At 53.1% G+C, this 22,309-nt stretch overlaps 1 protein-coding gene across 3 annotated transcripts in view; it reads left to right on the top strand.

Annotated features, from left to right (window-relative positions):
* Fam107a (family with sequence similarity 107 member A) overlaps positions 1–14,381 on the top strand; it is a 54,528-nt gene extending 40,147 nt beyond the window's left edge. For 2 of the 3 annotated variants that reach the window (XM_023715714.1, XM_023715715.1), the window contains 3 exons: positions 10,019–10,193; positions 12,584–12,740; positions 13,037–14,381. In XM_023715714.1, coding sequence (XP_023571482.1) covers positions 10,019–10,193; positions 12,584–12,740; positions 13,037–13,144 — 440 coding nt within the window. In that variant the 3' untranslated portion in view covers positions 13,145–14,381. Of the gene's footprint in view, positions 1–2,195; positions 2,374–10,018; positions 10,194–12,583; positions 12,741–13,036 lie in introns of those variants that run through there. The other variant, XM_004631673.3, reaches the window with a different exon arrangement.
* Positions 14,382–22,309: the final 7,928 nt, after the last annotated feature.

Raw genomic sequence — 22,309 nt, 5'->3', positions numbered from 1 at the left:
CTGTGAAAGAATTAAAATGCACATGGGTGGGGGCACCCCAGGCTCTTTCTGCAGCTTAGAGATCAAATTAACTGAGCCTAATCACAGATAGATGGAGATCCTGCTTTCTGAAACAGCTTTCTCCATTCCTCCCCACCCCTCCAGCTTTCTTGAAGTCCTTATCCCCATAAATGCTTCCCGGTTCAGACTTGTTGCAGAGGCCAATCTGGTGTGGCTACCAGACATTACAGTCTCCCCATGGCCCTGTGACAAGTCTTGGTGCCAGCACAGCCTCTTCTCCCTCCTTGTCCTTGCAGCAGAGCATGTTTGGGGTGGTGGGGAGGCGGGTGGGGGGTGGAGGGTGGACAGCGGTTTGATCCCAGGGTAGTGGAGGACTTTGAGATTTGGAATGAATACAGGGCCAGGCTGCAGTTTTGCGTTGCTATGGAAACATCTTGAGGACCCTCATGGGCCCCTAAAGCCTGCTCCCGGCACCTGCCTCTGGTGGGGAAGAGGAGACAGTCACGAAAGGCAAGCTGTGTGGGGAGGTTTTTCCTCAGGCTGCAGCCCCGGTCATGGTGAAGGAGGAAGCTTCCCCAGCCCTCGCACACAGCTGCCCTCTGTGGTCCACACCAGTCCCTTCTTTGGCTTCTCTAGTTCCTAGGAAATCAGACTTCAAAGGCAGAGCGGAGGGGCCAGGGAGATAGCTCAGTGGAATAAGTGCTTGCCTGACAAGTGCAAGGTCCTAAGTTTGATCCCTGGTATCCAAAAAAAAAAAAAAAAAAGGCAGAGGGGAACATGGATGGAATGTGCTCCCCTTGGTCTCCCAACCTGAAAAAGGACAAGCAAGAACTCTGGTCCCCTGGCCCTGGAATCCCAGGGTCCTCTGTCCTTCACATCAGAGCATGCATCCCAGGTGGACATCGTGCGTGTGCGTGTGCGCTCCCCTCAGATCCTGCCTGTTGTGCTCACATGGACAACATCCTTCCCACTTGGACAGCAGGTACTCAGTAAGTGTTCAGCAACAAGCCACACCGTACAGGGCAACAAGAACCCAAACCTGCATTCCTAATGCCTCCATGTGGATGCCTGGGCCTCCACACCTTCAGTCAACACGAGTGTCCGGGGAAGGAAGAGAGGCGAAGGCCCAGTTTAACTGGTGGCTGCCGGCTTCCTCACCATGCACAACGGATAGTGCCAAAAGCTAGAAAAACCTCCAAATTTCCAAGCGCAAACTTGGAAACCGCCGTCCGCCCCCCCCCCCCCCCCCCCCTCCCCGCCACCCCAAACATGCTCTGCTGCAAGGACAAGGAGGGAGAAGAGGCTGTGCTGGCACCAAGACTTGTCACAGGGCCATGGAGAGACTGTAATGTCTGCTAGCCACACCAGATTGGCCTCTGCAACAAGTCTGAACTGGGAAGCATTTACGGGGATAAGGACTTCAGCATGAACCTGAAGTTAGGGGCAGGCTTCCGTTCTCCACAAGCACCCAGGTTGGCCCAGAGATCTACACTCGGGCTGCATTTCTATATCTCTGCACTCCGGGGGGCACTGTTCATGGTGCACAGATTGTGCCAGCCTTGGGCGACGCGCTGAGGCCTCAGCTAAGCCCAGGGAGTCCAGGCTCTCTGCGGGGGGGTCCTGTTTGCTGAGCCTGTCATCTCATGGATTCTCCCAACCACCAGTCTGACACACAGAAGCCGAGGCTGGAAGGCTGTCAATGACCACCAAAGGCTGGTGCTCAAGCCCGGCTGACCCAGGAACTGTCTCCTGAGCCAAACCTGATGCCTCTGTGCAATCCAGAAGATGTCTGGGGTATCAAACAATAATGTGAATAGCTTTGACCCGTAGTAGATGACAACGAGCTGACCCGAAGTCGTATAATCCCCCTTTCTACCTCCTACTCTTTACACCCAAGAGGTATTTTGCCCTGGAGAATTCTCGATGCAACAGGACACATGGCTTGCCTTTCTACCAGGAAGCACTGGGATACACTCTCTCCCACCCTTGTTAGAAACGGGAAGTTTCTCCGGGAGAGCCGCCCCACTCCAAACAAAGCTTGGCATGCCTCTTATTCCTCATCAGGCTGACAAAGTAGGTATTTATTTGTGCCTCTCCAAGGGGTGGCTTGGACATGGTGTTCCGCATCGTGGAAGTGGCCATGCACTGAGCGAAATACCCGTTACTATAGTAACAGTTCCTTTTTATTGATACCAGAATAAACAGGAATGCTAAGCAGCCTCACTTGTTGGCTCGTTCAGCTGCCTCCCATCCCCAGGGCTTTAAGAACCGCCCTTGGGAGGCGGCCCTCCTGGCCAGTCTGGGACTTCTCAGTGGAGCGAGGAGCTGGCAGCTCTGCTCCTGACCGCCCTTCCCGAGGACCCGGCGTGAGAAGTAAGACCCTTTCTGTTCTCTTTCACCTGCTTTCCATTTGGGTGGTGTGCCGGGAGCTGGGCGGCAGGAGGATAGCCTCACGCTCTGCAGGCAGCTGCAAGCAGCTGAACTCTGACTTGAGGTGCCTGGGTCCGTGGGTGAAATGGCCTAGGGAAGCCTCTGACTCCTGGACTCAGGGGACACATGCGGTGGGCACCCTGCCGCAGCCCTGCATTCCTGTTGATTCTTTGCTTCTGCATACTCCAAGAAACCTGAATGGATGCGCCGTACGGCCTCACTTAGACCCATTGCCACACAGCTGTGGACGTCCTGCCTCGTCTAGCAGACATAGGCCAGAGTGCTTCAGAGTGGTACAACTGAGAGAACACAGCCGTTGGCATCAGACAGGGCTCAGCTGAGATTCTAGCTCCTTCATTCCCTGGCTGTGTGATCTGGGGACATCAGGTAACCTCTCTGAGCCTCAAAGCCTTCTGATCTGCAAAAGCGATAATGATACACCCACCTCCCGCGAGTGCTGCGAGAAGCCCGTGAGACGCAGCTGCTAGGGCCAAGCGCTGTGTGTGGCACATCCTAGGTGCAGCGGGGACAGCCTGCCCCCTGGGTGGAGGTGCTCAGAGATCACTGCAGTGTAAGGCCAGGCTGGGACTGGGCTGTGGAGCTCGGTGGGTTCCTTTTTAGAACTACTACCAAATCTGAGTGGCTTCTGACTCTGAGCTAGCTCCTGCATCATGGGGTGGCACAGGTCCCAGGTGGCTCCCCTAGCTCAGGGCGCAGTCCTCCCTGCCAGGGCTTCCCCGTGGGAGCGCCTGAAGGAAAGCCCAGTCTGCCAATGCTCGTTCCGGGCTCACAGGACGATGCAGAGCATCAGCACTGTGAAGGGCCCCACAGCCGGCACTGCGCTCCACACAGAATGGCCTGAAAGCCTCAGACACCCACCCAGACCCAGTCCTCACAGAGTAGGAAGCGGCAGTCACTGAGGCAAGGTGGTCAGGGTGTCTGCCCTGAGCCATCCAATCCAAACACACAACTGCTCTGCCGGGGGCTTCCAGGTATTGGCCAGAGGCTGCCGGCAGATCTGGAGGTGGCTCTAGGACACTGCCCTGTGGTCACCAGCTAGAAAAACACAAGTGGGCCCTTTGCCCACTGGGAATCAAAAGGCAACAAGAATCGGGAAATCCAGCGGCCACGCTTGTTACTGTGCTCAATGCCTCTGTCTCCCTTGCCAGCCGTTTTTGTCAAAGCCCATCTCCTCCTCTGCCCTGCTACCCTGTCACTCGCTGAACCAGGATGGTGCTGAGTGGGGAGGGGGCAAGAAGACCGGGCAACTGCCCGAGGGTGACCCAGCCTGTGGGCAGCCAGGCCTGCGGGCTCGGCTCCAGTCCCAGGCAGCCAGGTTGGGCCAACGCTCTGAGCCAGGGTTTGCTTCGCTCAGGCTTGTGGTCCTCCAGCTGCCAAGCCTCCGTTTTCTTATCTGTAAAGTGGGCTCCCAGTGCCTCCTCCTCAGGGTTTCTGGAGTGGAAGGAGAGCAAAAAGGGAAGCTCTGTCATCAGAAAAACACTTCGTGCTTGAGGACAGTGGCATGGTGACAGGAGCCCTGAGCCTAGCATCTGAGAATCCTGGCTGTGCCATGTATTCACCGTGTACCTCAGCCCTCCTGGATCTTGGATTTCACCCAGAAATTCCTAGGGTGGTCATGAGACCCGGAAGGAGGGTCCGGGGCTGAGCCACGGCCCTAGCCCAACACATCTGCACATGCAATGTCTCCGCCTACAGATGGCCCCACAAACCGGTGCTGAATTGATCCTGCAGGGAGTGACGCAGGGAGGAAAAGCAAGCCATTTACCCGTGGTCACAGCTCCGAAAGTCCACCATGCTTCCCCTGAGAACTTGCTTTAGCCACAGTGCTGTACTGGCTTCTGTGACAGATACAATCAGAACCCCTAGAGCAAGGGACACAGAGATGGAGGGGCCCTTCATGCCTGAGCCGGTGGTCCCACATCAGTCTCTGGATGAAGACAGACCTGGGACCCCATAACGCAACTCCCCTCCCCACCTTTCCTGCTACCCAGGACCAGTATTCTGTTTCAAAGCTGCCACCCTACCAGCAGCCATGCACGCCCCTGCAGCCTGAGGAGATGGCGCTGGAAGCCCGTGGCGCAGCGGAGCCTTACCTGCTATGGGGTCTCTCAAGTCGTCCAGAGAAGCAGGAAAGAACCAAGCAAGGGGCTCCAGTGTCTCCTCCAACATTTCATTACCCCAGACCTTAAGTGACAAGGTCAGCCCCCAGGTCTGTACACGCAGTGGGAGTCAGCTGCCCACTGTGACGTCCTGAAAGACACCCACCAGAGCTGTCACCTACTGCCTCCCTCAGCCGCATGACCAGAACTTTGGCTCCTCAATCTGCAGAAGAGGGTCCCCAGGGAACACAGACCCACCCGAGTCACACAGCCACCAGGTACTGCTCACAGTAACCAGGTCAAGTCACTTGGGCTGGAACAGTGGAGCTTGGCTGTTTGGGTTCTTTGTTCAACTCTACGGCTGCTGGAATCACCTTGGGAATTTTAAAAATTTCAGAGGCCAAGTTGGCCCCTAAGCCAATTAAAGCAGAATCCCCATGGGACTCAGCTGTTCCCATCTTACAACCTCGCTCAGTGGCTCCAGCATGTGGCAGCTTCCCAGCCAAGGTCAAGATCCAGTGATGTGACCAGTGCGGTCTTTAAGGAGAGTGAGAATGCTGAAGCCGGGGCTGGGGACGGGACTCAGCAGTAGCAGTCGCCAGGAGCCACAGGCTTGGGGTCACAGTGCAGGGCACCACTGACATGGAGCCCCTGCATGGTTCTGAGCACACCTGCCTTGCTGCGTGTGGCAGCCGGGTAGCCGGCACCAAGCCCTTGATCCTGTGCGCTAGGTACTGGCCAAGTACTGTGAGTATCACCTCATGTGGTACAGACAAATTTCATGAACAGGCTCTGTTCTGACACACAGCCCACAGCAGCTGTCCCTCCCACCCACCTCTGCTGTTCTAGCCAGAAAGTGGCCTGGATGTGCGTACTGAGAGTGTGGCTATGCCTCAAGGCTTCGGAATTCACACTGAAGGCCCAGGTTTTCAGATTCCAGTTGCCAGGGGTAGGCAGGTTTGGCCTCTATTGAAGAAAGACAGAGCCGAGACTTGAACCCAAGTCTGAAGAGTTCCAAGGTCTCTAACAGATATTAGCCATTTCACCTTCCTTTCCTCCTGTGACCCGTGCCTCTCCCCAGCAGCTCTTCCTTAAGGCCTTTCGTCTTTTTCTCTTTTCAGCACTGAGCTATCACTGACCCCCTCCCCAGCAGTGTCAGATCTCTCAGGACATCCCAGCAACTTGCAAAGGCCCCCGGCCCTCCCTCACAGGCCTGCTTGGCCCCTGGGACAGTCCAGATGTCCCTGTGCTTTGAAGTTGTGTAGTACTTGGCAAATGCTTAGCTCAAAGCTGAGGGCTGGCGCTGGCTACCAGGGCTGCCCCTTCCGCAAGGCAAGTTGGCAAGATGGGCATTACACAGCTTCAAGGCTTCTTGTGAGAAAGCCTCTTTTGTGACCCAGTTTGTGTGAGGTTCTTCCACATAGAAGCCTTTATTAAATCAAAAGGCAGGAAAGCTGGCTTTGTAGTTGTTAAGCCCTGAGGGTTCCCAACAGGCCTCCCCACCCCATCGGTATACAAGGACCTCACATGTGCTGTTCACTGCGGTTTCCTACCTCTGAACCCATATAGAGAAAAGGAGCCGTTTGCCCACCAGCAGCTCTGGGCCAATGAACCAGCCACCACTGGATACAGTGGTGCATACCTGTAGATCTGGTACTCTGAGAGGCTGAGGCAGGGGGGTTGCAAGTGTGAGCTAATTCTGGGAAACTTAAGGACTTACCAAGACCCCATCTCAGAAGTAAAAATTTAAAAGGCCTGGGCAAAGGTCCTAAGTTCCATTCCCACCTACTGCCATGGCTCATCGCCAACCTCACTGGAAAGCAAAGAGGGCCTGGAGTGGACCCTTGAGCCAGGAATCAGATCTGGGGTGCCGTGTGACATCCCTTGTGGCAGGGCCACCTGTTCAAGGTGTATGAGGAATCACAAGACAGCAGAGCACACCAGACCCCTCTCTGAAGGTCCTGGCACAGACTGAGTCCTCCCCGTGGGGACTGAGCCCGGGGCAGCCAGCCTTCAGCAGTGGCCAGTGACCTGGGATGAAGGCTCTCAGCCGGCCGACTGGAGGTTTCTTTCTCTGCAGTTTAGTGGGAAGGAGAGACTGAGATCGCCCACTGGAAGCGAAGGAAACCAGAGTCATAAAAATTCCCCAAACCTGCTGACAGCTTTTCTCACACAGCAGTCGGAATGACCTTTTAAAGCTCGGATCAGACGCGCTCTTTCCTGGCTTGAACCCACCCGTCCCGTCCCTGGAAACACTGCGGGCTCGTTCATGCCTCTCGGGCACACTGCGCCTTTGTGTTCTCTGAACAGACCCCACTTGTTGAAGGGGTACGCGTCGGGCCCCACGCGGACACCCCCTGCAGTCCCAAGCCTGGATCTTCAATGTGGTCCTGCGTTAAACTCCATTGGAGCAGGCATGTTTCCTTGGGGAGCTCAGCATCACATCATTGAAATTGTGTGCGTGCGTGCATGTGTTCACCCCTCTTTTGGCTTCGCGAGAGCAGGCACCTTGCTTGCTTAGTTGCACTCCTGTGTGTCCAGGGTCTTCCAGGAGCTCAGACCTGTGGATGGCGTCACCAGTTGAACATCACAGCCTCCGCAGCGGTCGTTCCTGCTCTTGGCTCAGGATGATCGCTTTGACCCTGGACTTCCTGAATTCTCTCTCCCCGTGCATCGCTAGGTGTATAACTCTACCTCTCTCAGATATTAACTTTGTCATCTCCTGAAGTTATAGAGCTTATTTCTATTTTCCTCCTTGTAACTTTGGCAACATACAGCTTGTTCTTATAGAGAGGGTGTGAGTACCTGACTCTGGAAGATTTGGGGCACAAACAGACTAAGGACAGGAGAGTAACCAGGGGGCCACAGTAGGTATTAAAGTGTGGTGTGGCCAGGCGTGGTAGTGCACACCAAGTGCTGGGGAGGCTGAGTTAGAAGGATCACCACAAATTCGAGGCCAGCCTAGATGACATAGTGAGACCCTTGAGGGGTCTCTGGAGCTTGTAGAAGAAGTGGGTATCCAGGACACCCCCCCCCCGCCAAATTCCAGCTTGAATCAGGGTATTCTAATACTTTGGCTTCCAAACAAATTGGCCCCACAGACTAAAAAAATAATCCCACAAAGGGGGGTGGGGTGGGTCATAGCAGGAGATTGAGGCAACTGCTTATTTTGTCAAAGCCCATTTTAAACTACATAATACTGTCACAGGCATTTTTTAGGAACCCAGAAATTAGAAAGGATGTCAGCGGCAAACAAGCAGCCTTATGGAAACAATGAGAAGAAAGAAGGTAATTAGGATTCTCATTTTAGAAGTGGCTCCGAGAAGGCTAATTCCAGGGGGAAAAAAAAAACCAGCAGATATGTTTCTGTATCGTGCCACTTAATCTGGCTGCATCCAAATTGTACCAACACTTTTTCCAGTTTATGAAACTCTTTATGTACATGGTCTTAATCCACCTCACAGCACCCCATGAGTGGTGTTAGTAACAGAAATGCCACACGCAGCCCAACAGGCCGCCTCTCATCCATGCCCCACTTTCCCACTTCTGTCTCCTGCCTGGAAAGCTGTTAGCCACGGCCACGTCGGCCACAGACACCACCTCACCTCAATGCCCCACGTACCCCCTGCCCAGCTGTCAACCTGCAGGCTGGGAAGAAACAGCTTCCACCCTCTTGCCAGCCACCCAAAGCAACATGGTATCCTCAGGAGGGTAACTGAAAACCAGGGTGGGGCTGCCACACACCATCTGCTTCTCACAGAGACCACATAGGTAGGCACTGGCTCCCCAAGGCCTTTTTCTTTTTAATATGATGTCACTGTGCAGTTCAGGCAGGTGTTGAACTCACTTTGAGCCCAGGCTGGCCTTGAACTCACACAGCTGCCTGGCCTATAAGAGCTAGGATTACAGGATTATAGGCCTGGGTCACCATACCCAGGAAGACCATATTTTATTAACAATTACCCACAAGTATTAATTGAGTGCCTAATATACACCCAACTAGACACTGCCCCTGCCTGGCATTGAGAAGGGGCACAACTGTTAGAAGAGCTGGACCCAGAGAGGCAGGGCTCAGGTCTGAATGCCCACATCGTTACTACAGGCAGCGAATGGCTGGCCAGCGGCTATCCCTGTGAGAGGTTTGTTTGTTTGTTTGTTTGTTTGTTTGTTTAACAATTTTTTGGTTTTTCATGGTCCTGGGGGTTGAACTCAGGACTGGCACATGAGGGCAGGGCAGGTGCTCTACCACTCAGCTGTACCCCAGGCCTGAGACACTCTGTAACGTTCCCTGGCTCTCGCCCTCCCTGCTCCCTTAAGCATTTCTAGGATGAGGAGCAGTTTGTAGCGGAGGGCCCATCCTGCCTGAATTACAAGTACACTACCACATTTCAAACTGCTCTGGCACAGCAAGGCTGTGAGTAGCCCAGCATTTGGTGAAAGATCACAGGCATCCCTTTGTAACTGGGCACAGACCCTGCAGGCCCTACATTTCCTGCCCTCTTCTCTGGTGTGGGCAGAGTGGGCATCTGGACAATTTGCGCAGCAAATCTGGAATTATGGAGAGGTTATTTGTCTCAGTTACTTTTCTCTTGTTGCTGGAACAAAATACCCAACATCCACAATTAAGGAAGGAAAGGATGATTTAGGTCACAGTTAGTGGAGGTTTCATTCTGTACTCAGCTGGCTCCAAAGCAAAGTAGCGCGTGGCAGAGGGCAGCCATTCATGGCAGCGGAAAACAGCAAAGAGCAGAGGCAGGAGCCACAGTTCGGCCCCTAGCAAGCTTCTTTCCCCTCATGGCATTGTAATACAGATTATCTGCCCAGGGCGAGTGTAGCACTCACACCCATAATCCCAGCATTGGATCATGATTCTAGAAGCTGCCTTGTGACTGTATGGGGCCTTGAGGGGGACAACTAGACACAAACCACAACACTGCTGGACAACTGGGGTAATATTTTCCTTTTATCATGCATTTATCTACATTGTCTTTGATAAGCACATCGTACTCTTTAAAATACCCTTTCTTTTTCTGACATAACTGCATTGTGAAACAGAAACACAAGCACAATCCCTCTTATTGCAGAATCAGGCCAGAAGCACACACATCATTGTACCAATGAGATCCTGTGACTCCATGTCACCTTACTTGAGTACCCTAGACCAATGGCGGTGAACCGACAGCCTGCGCACCACAGCAGGCTATTTGCTAAGTGCTGAAAGCTCTCAGCATTCACAGTCAGTGCCCTAGACACCTTTACAAGCCTCTTCTCCAGTACTTATGGCAACCCTGTGCCTGGGTTCAGCGGTTACTCTAACTTCACAGATTGGAAAGTGAGTCGCCTTGCACAGGGTTACACACCTACAGGTGGCCAGGTGCACCTGACAGGACACCTGCCCTGCATCAGTGCCCTCAGGAAAGGCTGGGCATGTGAGCCCTCTCTGACCCAGTCTCTGCCCACCTGCGCAGCCTCCATGTACTCAGAGATCCAGCGGGAGCGGGCAGACATCGGGGGCCTCATGGCCCGGCCAGAGTACAAGGAGTGGAACCCCGAGCTCATCAAGCCCAAGAAGCTGCTGAACCCCGTGAAGGCCTCCCGAAGTCACCAGGAGCTGCACAGAGAACTGCTCATGAACCACAGAAGGTAAGGGGATGGCCCTGCTCAGCCTGCCGGGATGTGGGCAGCACCCCTCAGGAGAGGCAGGCCTAGCCCCTCCCGGGGCTCCCGGAGGCTGAGGAGGACTGAGGGGACCCACCTGGTTACTAGCAGAAATTATTATGGTCCACTTCCCAGTAAGCTTCAAAAAGCTCCATCCTAGTAAGCTGAAGCAGGAGCATTCCAAGTTCAAACCCAGCCTGGGCAACTTAGTAAGATCCTCTCTCAAAATTAGAAGGAAAAAAAAAAAAGCTGGGACTATACCTCAGGTGAAGGCCCTGGGTATAATCCCTGGTAGCACACACACAAAAAAGAAGGTCTTCCTTGCAGCCACAGTGAGACTAGACTAGGACACCGGAGAAGGCTGTCTGAGTTACTTTTTCTGTCACTGAGACAGCCACAGCTCTAAGGAGGAAAGAAGTACTTTGGCTCACAGTTTAGAGAGGTTTCAGTTGATAATCCACTAGCTTCGAGGCAGGACAGCAAGGCAGAGCGCCATGGCAGAGGAGAAACAGCCCAGGCTTGGTGACAGGAAGCAAGAGAGGAGGGGGGCAAGGAACTCTTCCAGGCCACGCCCTTGTGGCCGTATTCTCCAACCAGATTTCGCCTCCCAACATCATTTACGTAGAAATTCAGTGCTGGACTAGTCCACAGATAAGTAGCATGGCTCCATGATCCTGTCACCTCCCCCAGACCCCTCCAGTGATCACAGGAGGCTTTGGGGAACATTCAGATAGAAACCGTAACAAAAGGGGACCCAGATCCTGCCCTCCCAGAGGTAACAGGGTGGGTACCCAGATGCAGGTACAAATGGAACTGAAAACCCCAGAGGAGGACCGAGAAGGGGCCGAGGAAGCCTTCCTGAGACCAGTGACACCTCAAGCAGGGCCCGGAGGGGGCAGGAGTCAGCCCGGCAGGAAGTGCCTCGTCCACGCGGGGGTGGTGCCCTGTTTGTGTGGACGACCACACAGGCGACTCGGTGTGGCTGAAGTGAGCCCGGGAAGTGCGGGCCTCGGCTGAGCAGACACAGGGCGTGTGGTCTGCACCTCAGAAAGGCCACCACTAACGTTGCAGAGAAGCATAGGGCGGTGGTGGGCTGTTCCGCAGCAGTGTCCTGGGAAGTCAATGAGAGGCCCCGCTCCAGGGCACCCATGGAGGCAGCAGAGCTAGGTGGGTGTGAACTGGGCGCCAAGGAGGCTGCAGTTCCTCTCCGAGGCCCAGAGCAGGGCTCCTCACTCTCCAGCGGCTGGATGAGGGAGCCGTGGGCTCCCATGGAGACCAGGTGAAGTCTAGGGCCTGCTTGGGATTTCCCTGCGGGGTGATGGGTGTAGTGCTGACACGGCCAGATTCAGTTTGGCTATTTTTTCCAGTTTAGCTGGTTTGGGCTATTTTTTTCACCTCGGGTTGTAACAATACCTTCAGATTACCCCTTTTTAATGTACAAAAAAAAAAAAAATCACATCAAAACCTGGCTTAAAGACAAACCAGAGGAATATATGTAATTTAAAAAAATAAATTATGCTGAAGAAATTGTACAGGCTGGCGAGATAGCATGGCAGTCTAAGCGTTTGCCTGGCAAGTGCAAGGACCAGGTTTCTATCCCCAGTACCAGATGCCATGCAGGTCTCAGAACCCTGAGTGTACTGTGCCCGCCCCAAAACCAGGTGCGGTGGCACACCTGTAATCCCAGCGCTGGGGAGGCTGAGACAGGAGGATCACTGCAAGTCAGAACTGTGTAGCAAGACCCTGTACCAAATAAATAAATAAATTTTTTAAAAGTGTACATACAGAAAACTATTGATATAGTCATAGCTCAGTGGGGGTGGAGGGCAGGGAGATTAACAAAACCAGGCAGAGTTAATTCATAAAAGAAGAAATGTGAATGGTTGGCAATAGCAGTAAAGGCTGTTCTGGCTACTAATAATCAAATTATAACGAAGGAAACAAATGAAACCAGATATGACTTCTTACTATCAGATTCCCAAATATAAAAAGGTTGGCTGTGATAACTGGGAGAAACGTGCCTGGAAGGATGGTGCCGAAGTGGAAATCAGACGACTTTTCTAAGGAAATATGCACAACCCTTGAAAGGGGCTCAACCCTGCAAGTCCACCTTTAGAAACTTGTCCTACGAAAATATCCAGAAACCGTGCAAAACCTGGTTCCCGAGGCTCTGGGTGCCGATCCTTCCTTGCCTCTTTATAGCTGAGATTTTCAGGGGTCTAAATCTTCTCCAGGAGGTAGGATGGCAATGGCTCCACCTTCTGGGCCTCTGGGGCACTGCAGGAGATGGCAGTACCAATGTCGCGTAAGCTGGGTGGCCCGGGGCCCCGAGGAGGGGGAGAAGGCAAGGCTCCCCTGACCGCTGCTCCCCGCAGGGGCATCGGAGTGGACAGCAAGCCTGAGCTGCAGCGAGTGCTGGAGCACCGCCGGCGGAACCAGCTCATCAAGAAGAAGAAGGAGGAGCTGGAGGCCAAGCGGCTGCAGTGCCCCTTCGAGCAGGAGCTGCTCCGACGGCAGCAGAGGCTGAACCAGGTGGGAAAGCTCCGGGCTGACTCCGAGCTCCCGCCCACGCTGCGCGGCCCCAGGGGTACCAGCTTCCCGGCTGCCTGTTCAAGCTTTCCGATTCGCCGTCTTACCTGCCCCAAGCTGGGGAGCCAGAGGGCTGAGCGAACTGCACCGGGCTTCCAGGGCCCCGTCTGTGCCCTGCACCCTCCCTTACAGGGCTGGCACCGCCCTTCCTCACTGAGGGACCTATGGCTCAAGCTCAGCTTTTGGCAAGGGGTCCATTAGCCCCACCCACTTGACACCTCTGCTTGTCTCTCCCCCAGCTGGAAAAAAACCCGGAAAAGGAAGAGGAACACGCTCCGGAGTTTATCAAAGTCAGAGAAAACCTGCGCAGGATCACCACGCTGACCAGCGAGGAGAGAGCGCTGTAGAGCCCCCTGGTGCCAGGCCTGGGCCAGACCCCTCCGCAGCCCTTCTCCCTTGCAGGCCTGGGTCCCTGGCCCTCCCCAATGCTGACACCTGCTTCCATAGAAGTGTGTTGTCCGGGGGCTCAGCACTCCCAGTGTAGCTAAGGACCCTGAGCTCCTGGACTTGCCCTTCTGACCGTTTTCCCCTCCTGCCCCCAACTGAAGCCACTGCCAGGAAAACACACGCCCTCCCCGGTCCTGAGCCCTGCAGAGGGGACCTTCCTGCAGAACTGGAGAGGGAAGACAGGCCTGGCCAACAGCTGTGCCTGTGGCTTTGCCTGGGTGTGGGTGTGGGACAGAGCTGAGTTTCAAGGACCCCTTCCCTAAGTCACCAGGGGGAGAGAGGCTAAGCTATCAGTGGTGAGGAAGGACAGGACAGCTCCCAGGCAGCCACCAGGGCCAGGCCAGAAGGGAACAAACCAAGAGGGCTTGCCAGGCTGCATCTGCATGCCACAGTCCTGTCTGCTCGTCACAGCCCTGCTGTCAAGCCCAGGATCCCCCCGCCCAGCCAGGCTGCAGCCCCCTGAGTTCCTTGCCCGCAGGAAACCCTGGGGAATCTACAGAAATAGCTTTGGTTGGTGGACCTGAAAGGGCACTGAGGTTCCGCCTGTCTTACGTGCTGCCAGGTAGGGGGACTTTGAGGGCCATTCTGTATGTGCAAGGCAGGGGCATCCAGAGTCTTGGCCAGAAACAGCACCCATTCACACAGCCTTCCAGCCGCGGGGAGGAGGGCTCCCAAAGCCCCTGGCAGCCCCACCCCAGGGATGCCTGGCTCTGAAAGACTTCCACCCACAAACTGTGCTGGGTATGTGATTGTCCTTTTCCCTAGGGACCTCCAGAATTGGCAGTCTCCGTTTCCCACAGTGTGACCACACCATTACAGAATTCTAGCCAAAAAGAAAAATAATTTCACCTTTTCCACCACCTTTTTGGAAAGCAAATGTACAGTGATTCCCAGGCGGCTTCTGGAAATACATGCAGCAGCCTGAGGACCCCACTGTGTGCCGGCGGCCTGGCCTCCCTGAGCCCGTGTTCCTGACCTCTGTCCCCTGAGACTCCTGAAAATACCTGGGCAAATCCACCCACTCTTCCTGTTCCAGCCCAAATGTTTTAACCTTTGACACCTATGCCATTTTTAATAATTTAGAGAATAAGCCTGCACTGTTACTGTTCCCCTGAAGAATAAAATGCCTGCCTTGAGGCTTGTAAGCCATTTATTGAAGGTGACAGAAAAGCCAGGTATGGTGGCACACATGGACGATCCCAGCACTCTAGGGGGCTGAGGCAGGAAGATTCCACGTTTGAGGCCAGTGTCGGGAACTTAACAAGACCCTGTCTAAAACTGAAAAGGGTTAGGGATGTGACTTGTCTACCGCATGCAAGGCGCTAGATTTGCTTTCCAGCACTGCAGAGACGGCAGGACAGCAGCCTGGTGGAGTATGAAGGCCAGTGGAACCCTTGAGCTTGCCCCCAGGGTCCCCAGAGCTGCTACATGGGATGAAGCCCCAAAAGCAGAAGGGACCTCCAGCATCCTGTCACCCAGCAGGTCCAAGGCAGACACCCCAGTACACTCCTGTTGATCATCCCCCAGCCCCCCTCTCAACCCACTTCCCATGAGACAGGCTAGAAGTGCAGGTTCTTGTGGCTCCACTCTGCTTCACAGCTTGGGTGGCCATGTGACCTGGTACGGCCGACGAAGCTGAAGTGGAAGTCTGCAGGGGCTTTGGAAAGGCTTCCACTTTTCTGATCAATGGACACATGGCTAGCTCCTTCTCCGTACCCCTCCCTTCTTCCTGCCTCGATTTGAGGATGTGATGCCTAGAACCACAGCAGCCACTTTGCTGCATGAGAAAAAAGCCAAGAGAGTCACAGAGATCCTTTGACCAAGCCATGAATGGCAACAGCTACTTTCTCAAGAATTCTTGTAGGGGCCAGGGAGATAGCTCAGTAGAATAAGCTCTTGCCTGGCAAGAGCAAGGGCCTGAGTTCAATCCCCAGTTCTGAAAAAAAGAAAAATTTTTGTAAATAATAATAAATCCTTGTTTGTCTAAGCTATTGATGGCTAGTCTCTGTTACCTACAACTCAAAGTGTTCTAAGTAACAATAAAAATTGTTTCTCAGCGTCTTAGCTAAGATCAAATATAGCAACTACGTGCATACCTAGAAATGCCTTCAGACCGTCCTAAAAATTCAACTTTATCTTTCCCCCATAGAAACCTATCCTATGAGGATCCCCTGTTGCTGCACTTGGGTTCTCTTTTTTTTTATAACTTCCAACAAACTGGTAACAGTCAGAATGAAAATTTAGGCATTGGTAATGAAGTGCTTTGCTTGTTGAGGGCCCACTCCCATGCCTCTTGCTGGGGACCTGCCCCTGGGCTGCGTGATGGCTGTATCCTCCCCCTACCTGGTCTCCCTGCCAGACGCTCACCCTGACGGCCTGGTCTCTCCTCAGCACTCAGAGCCCTCCTGCAGCAGCTTTAGGCCCATGGCAGCCCTCTGCACAGCACCCTCCCCTGGCTGCAAGAGGAGGTTCTTCCTGCCCTCTGCAGGGTTCTCCAGCTCCAGCCTCCCCGCGCCCTCAAGGCTGCGCCCCTGGCCTACGCCAGCAGCATCTTCAAACGGGCCACCATTCACACAGTTCCCATCTAAGGAGTCAGATCACACCGCCTAAAATGCACTCAACCGGTCTATAGCTTAAGCTGGGCCACTCTCAGCACCGTGACTTCAGAGAACCGTCTGACTGGTGTGACACGCAGATTCTCCAGGGAAGCCTGTCCTCTCATGCAGGACAGGAAATGGCCTTGGCAGTCAGCTTGTGGTCAGCGCCACTGCAGCCCACCTGAATGGACAAGCTCCTACCACCCAGGGCCTTTCGTGTGCCCCATGTGACTTCCCTGGTCCTCATGCCCCTAGCCCAGCGATCCATACATCCTGTCAACCCTTAACACATGTATCAGTCTGTCTGAAAAGTGTCAAAGTTGGGCCAGCAAGATAGCTCAGTGGACTAAGCACCTGCTTAAGTAAGCACAGGAACTGGGGTTCGATCCCAAAACCACAGGCTGCACCAGCCCCACCCCTGGGGCGAGCTGAGCTGGCCACCAAGTCCAGGTGTGGTGGCACATGTCTGTAATCCCAGTGCTGGGGAGACTGAAAATAAGAGGACCGCTATGAGTCTGAGCTGCATAGCGAGACCCTGTACCACATGCATTTTTTATTTTTTTAAGTGTCCTAAGTTGTTTATTAGGTTATGAATTTTACAAACATTTATGTTATTAGTGGTAATGGTGGAGCTGGAGAGTATTGTGCCTTCTCCAAGCTGCACAGCGAGAACCACCAATTGTGTGGTGGAACTCGTGGCCCTTTGCAAGGCCACGACTCTTGTGGTCTGCAGATGTCAGCCCACGCATCTCCCTGTGCTTGTGGACTGGTTTGGTGATCCACTGGGTGTCAGGATTTCTTCTAATGGCTTTGTGGAATGGATCAATAAGGATAACCTCACAGAATTCGTATGTGGGCTCATGATCAACCCAGAAAGAATTTAGAACTCTCCGAGCCCCACAGTGGCGTCCAGCTCGCTCCTCAGCCACAGACTGGAGACGTGGTGCAAACTTCAGCTGGTTAACGCCATGATGGGCAGGCCTGCCTTAGGTTGCTCCCTTAGGAGCTGGATGTCTGCGGCCCCCGCATTGCACACGGATCCTGTATGTGACATCCCCTTGCTTGGCCTTGTACCCCATCTGCGAGCTTTGTCCGGCCTTGTGGGGCGAGGAGCCCTGTGTAGCACCGAGAGCTGGTGGTCCTGCCAGGGCAGACCCGCAGCAGAAAGCGCGTCGGACTGCTGCCTCCCCCACAGCTCCTGGATGTGCTTGTACGCACCCGTCTTGGCATACCAGCAGATGGAAGAGCAAAGATCTGAGACACAGCCTCCAAATACACTTTTTAAAAATGTATCAAAGTCATTCCTTCAGACCTCACTCTCTCGTGAAGGCAGCCGTGGAAAATAAAGCTCACACTCTTGGCCCTTCTCCAAATGTCTTCACCTGCTTCCCAGCTCCAGCCAAAGAGACCACAGGACCAACAGGCTATAGAAGGGGTCTCCCCTCCTCTCTAATTTTCCATTTTGCATTGAGTCCCACCGAGCATACTGTGTACTTTCCTCATGTACCATCCACATCTCCCCAACAGTAAGGTCAGCTCCAGAGCACAGGGGTTTGGTCCTTTTTCTTCCTGTTCCCTACGCACAGGGCGTGCAGAAGGTGCTCGGTTGTCTGTCAAATTGAGAAATGAGAGAGTCCTTCTGCTGCAGCCCTGGTGACCTGCGAAGGACCGACCCCTCTGCTTTCTTCCCCCAGTTCCTACCCTACACAGAACAGTCGGTCCCGCCCACAGGTCACCTGCCCCCCTGGCCTTTCTTCAGTCCAAGTCAGCTTTGTGGCTTCTACCATCTGGGGCAGTCCAGAGTGGGATGATCCCTACAGGCAGAAAGTCAGCCACCACCCAGCCCCAGAACCTTCTAGAAGGAAAGTGCCGCTGCCCGGCTTGGGCTGCAGAGCCTGCCCCAACCAGGAGCCAAGACAGCAAGCCCTGTCACACTGAGGCTGCGCCCTCTCCCAGTATTAGTTTGGGCTCAGAAAAACAAAACCCTGTTCCATGGAGCCCAGCACCAAACACAAAGCCTGGGAAGAGGGCCACCTTCAGAGGGGAAGGAACCCCTCCCTCCCTGACCCTGCAGCATGCGTGCCAGGAGGCCTCAGAACGCAGCAGCTCTCACAGAGCAGGCTCACCGCGCTGGAGACCCTTGCCTGGTCTTCCTCACCTTTACCTCAAGACTCAGCCCAGGGCCCTGGGACTTGAAGTGTTCACAGTGATTAGTAACAACCCCTGTACTGTTACCCTTCCCACTCTCCATTGAAGAAACCCAGACCTAGGTAAAATAAGGGTCTTCGCTGCCCTTGTCCATCCTGTCACGGTATCTTAGTCAGCCCGGGCTGCCCACAACAGAACACAACAGACTGGTGAGCTTAAACAATCTTCTCGTGGCTCTGGAGGCTGGAGCCCAAGATCATGGTTCCAACATGGTCAGTTTCTAGTGAGAGCTCTCTTCTTGGCTAGGAGACAGCCACCTCTTCACTGGGCCCTCCAGGGAGAAGGGAATGCACAGAGCAAGCTTTCTGATGTCTCTTCCTTGAAGGGCACTAAATCCAGTCATGAGGGTCCCACCCTTGTGACCGTCTCTAACTACATTCCCAAAGCCCCATCTCCACATGCAATCACACTGAGCATTAGAGTTTTAACATGCGAACTGGGGGCAGTGGGGAGACACAAGCAGTCTACCACACAAACTGATTTGGCTGATGACTTTCTCTCACTCATCTTGAGACGATATGGGGCTGGGCTTATTCTCCAAAGTTAGCCTTCTCATTAAGCAAACTCATCTTCTTTCCAAAAAATAAAAAATAAAAGTCCTACAGAGAAAGAGTGAGCAGTACCGTGCAATGAAAGGCCTCAGTGGCGTTCCTGGGTTGCCTGGCAACAGCTAAATGTACCTGGACCCCTCCAAGTTAAACCTTCCTATGAGACTGGAAATCTTTGCTCTTCTGGGTATCTGATCTAAGATGCTCACATCTCCTGCAAAGCCAACTTCAGGCTCAGCCTGAAAAAAAGAAAAGGCACAACGCGGAGGCCCTTCGCTGGGTCCCACAGCCAAATCAGCACATGCAGGAGTGCCAACACCTGCCACACCCTGGGCCCAGTGACATTGCTTCTGTTACTCTTGGGCATTCAATTAGTGAGATTTATGTTGAGAATCAAGAGCAAAGAGCCCAGCAGGCTGATTTAAAATGTTGTAAGTTTGGCCAGAAAGGAATTGCAACAGCTGGGGATTGCAAAGATAGAGCTGAGAGGATCTCCATTGCTGGGAATTAACAGAACAGAAAAGATGACCCAAGGGCATTGCAAGAAGCAAAAAGTCTCCACCCTTTGCAGCCTCAAAACTGCAAAAGTAAAGACTCTGCTTTGAGGAGAAAGTCGCAGAGCGCCACGTTCCAGAGTGGTGGCAGCATCCACACCAGGTCCCAGAAAGGCGGCAGACCTTGGCGTCATCCATGCGGCACTGGTGTGGGTGCATGCAGAAGTTCTGAGGTTAGGAAGGCTTAGAAAACTTGTTCCTCGGAATCAGGTTCAGAGTGCCCAGTAATCCAGGCACTCAATCTCTACAGCTAAGAGAGAAGGAAGCGTGGCTACTGCTCCAGCTGGCAGCAGACCTTGGCGTCATCCATGTGGGTGCATGCACAATGCAGAAGTTCTGAGGTTAGGAAGGCTTCCACCCAGATTTCAGAAGGCCTGGGGCAAGGCAGTGTCTCCCTGGAAGGGCAGTGTGTGAAGCAGAGAGTGACAAGCCTAATGTGCAGTGAAAGCCCCAGAAGTTTGGAAAAGCCAGGAACATGGATCATCTAAGGAAATTTGCCAGGAAGGAGCAAAACAGACCTAAGAGAGAAATGATGGGAACTACCACTAAAAGTGCCACAGAGGTGGAGTTACATGGAGCTCACACTTTGCCACCGATTGCTTCAGATGTTCCATGTGGAACTATAGGACTTAGTGTTTGTCCTTCTGGATTTTGGACTTGCTTTGGTCCCAGTGCTTGGTATCCTGCTGTTTGTACCCTTTGGAATGGTAATGTTTATCTTGTGCCACTGAACACTGTGTTCAGTGTGTTCATTGGAAGTGTTTAACTTTTCACTGGTACTGGGCTCACAGCTAAGGGTTTGCCTTAGATCTTGGGGGAGACTTGGGACTTGGACTCTTTGGCCGTGCTGACACTGTTAGGACTTTGGCAACTCTTAGAGATGAACTAAAATGACTTCCCAGAAGCTGAAGCAGAAAAGGTCAGTCATTTTTTATCCAAAACCCTTGAGTCAGAAAAAGCAGCACAGAACACCACAGTGATGTTCAACCGGTGCTTCCAGAAACAAGCAAGGCCTGAAGCCCCGCAGCTGACAATCCCTTTGCCCGCCACCACCTTGCCAGTGGTGACTGTGCAGGTAAGATGGCTCAGGGTTTATGGCTCCACGTCCACCTCCGTCCAAACACAGATGCCAGGGCCAAAAAACAAAAACCAGAAAAATCCCCAAGCCTGATTTCACATCCTGACGCCCGTACCAACTACCTACAATTTTAGGAAAAACCCTGCCTCTTCTTCCCATTCTGGGAAATAGGTGTAGCGTGCTCACTTCCCAGGGGCCTTTCTCCGTTTGTGCTTGCAACGAGGCCTGGCATTTAGTGTGGAGTCTCGCTGAAGCACCTGCTGAAGAGTATATTACCCCAAAATAGGCGTCTTTGATAGATCATTTGTGGGCTGAAGACAAGAACCAGCAAAGAGGGGAGACGCTCTCTGCACTTGCCTCTTTCTGCCTAAAATGGGCTAGTAATTCTTCTCTCTTCTAGAAGCTGACACTTAGAAGCCCAGAAATAGTAGCGCCAGCACAATCAGCAAGCAGTCCTGAGGAATCTAGGGCTTTCCTTTGTCCCGCCAGTGCATTGTCCTGCCGTGATGATGCTACAGAAGCCAGAGTTCTGAGCTACTGCTTGAGTTACGGTTCATTTGCGTTTCTCCCATGTTAGCTCTGTGCATTCACAAATGTTTTTCTTTTGTAGCTCGTCTTTGTTACAGGAGCGTCTCCCAACCTAGAACTCAGAGGGATCAAGGAAAAAGTGTTTTCCTCCCCTCCACTGGCACTGCCCCCTGTGCCACTCTGCCAGAACATAAAACATTTTGTAGATACAAAATGCCAAGCAGGGGCATTAACTGCACACTATGCTATATGCAGAAAAGGCAGGAGGGCTCCTCTTGCAGTCCTCGGTGGCTAAAATCCCAGCTGACTTTCTCAGCTGAGTCCTCAGGGGCCCAGGAGGACAGGGGCTAATTCTGCGGCTCAGACTTGGATTCAAGCCCCAGCCCTGCCCCTTGTGACTTGTCACACTCCTGGGCGGATCTTTTTTTCCATCTTCCACACCTGTGATGCGGGTAGTAAGAACTATGCTCTGTAATCCTAGCTCTTGGGAGGCTGTATACAGGCAGATCACTGCAAGTCCAATCTAGTAGTGAGACCCTGAACACCCTATAGACCCTTCCCTAAAATACAAAAAAAAAAAAAAAAAATCTGGGGCGACCTTAAAGCCCCAGGAGCTATCCACAGTGGTGGGTTTCTGCCCACGTGGAACTCTGCCAAGGTCACCACGGTGACGATCCAACACAATACTGGGTCACCAAATGACAACACGGCCCTCCGTTTTTGTTCTAATCCCAAAATAAACTTCCTGCTTTCTTTCCGCTCACTGGCCAACAACCCTCCAATCCTCTCCTGATAGGACGCCTCACCCACCCACGTGAACTCCACCCTAGTCCAGCTCAATAAAAACTGGCTCCCCATCAATCCCCAGTTCCGCCAAAAAATAAAAACAAAAACCTGGCTCCTCTGCCAGTCCTTGCAGTCTTAGGCAGGCCTCCCTCTCCCGTGAGCAATAAAGCCTTCCTCCTTACATCTGTCAGCGTCTCTCCACAGCACCAAAAGCCTTACGCACAGATAATAACAAATAGGGAAATAGTACTAGGGCAGACTTTTGGTAGCAAATAACAGAAATAAACTCAAGCTGGTCATGGAGGGACATACCTATATCCCAGCTATTTCGGAGACTGAACCAAAAGGACTGCAAGTTCAAGGCCAGCCTACGCAATTTAATGAGACCTACCTCAACATAAAATCTAAAAAAATGGCTAAAGATATACATAAGTGGTAGAACTTCCCTGTGTTCCATAACCCATAGTACTTTTAAAAGGGAAAAAGAAACAAGCTTATTTAAAGAAATAATAAGGCCAGCCAGAGAGCTCAGCAGATTAAAGCGCCTGCTTAGGCAGATGCAGGGACTGGGGTTCAATCCCCGGCTTGCCATATAGGCCCTAGCCTCACCTCCAGGGCATGCTGAGACAACAATTGAGCCTGGGTGTGGTGGCACACCACCTGTAATCCCAGCTCTTGGGAGGCTGAAAACAGGACAATCACTACAAGTCCCATCTTAGTGAGACCCCATAGGCCCTGTAGACCCTGTACTAAATACATTTTTTTT

This window comes from Octodon degus, unplaced genomic scaffold (genome assembly GCF_000260255.1).
Source record: "Octodon degus isolate 3935 unplaced genomic scaffold, OctDeg1.0 scaffold00043, whole genome shotgun sequence".
NCBI classification, from domain to species: Eukaryota; Metazoa; Chordata; class Mammalia; order Rodentia; family Octodontidae; genus Octodon; species Octodon degus.
Note: the sequence above shows the minus strand (reverse complement) of the source record. Positions and strands in the feature narration are given on the sequence as shown.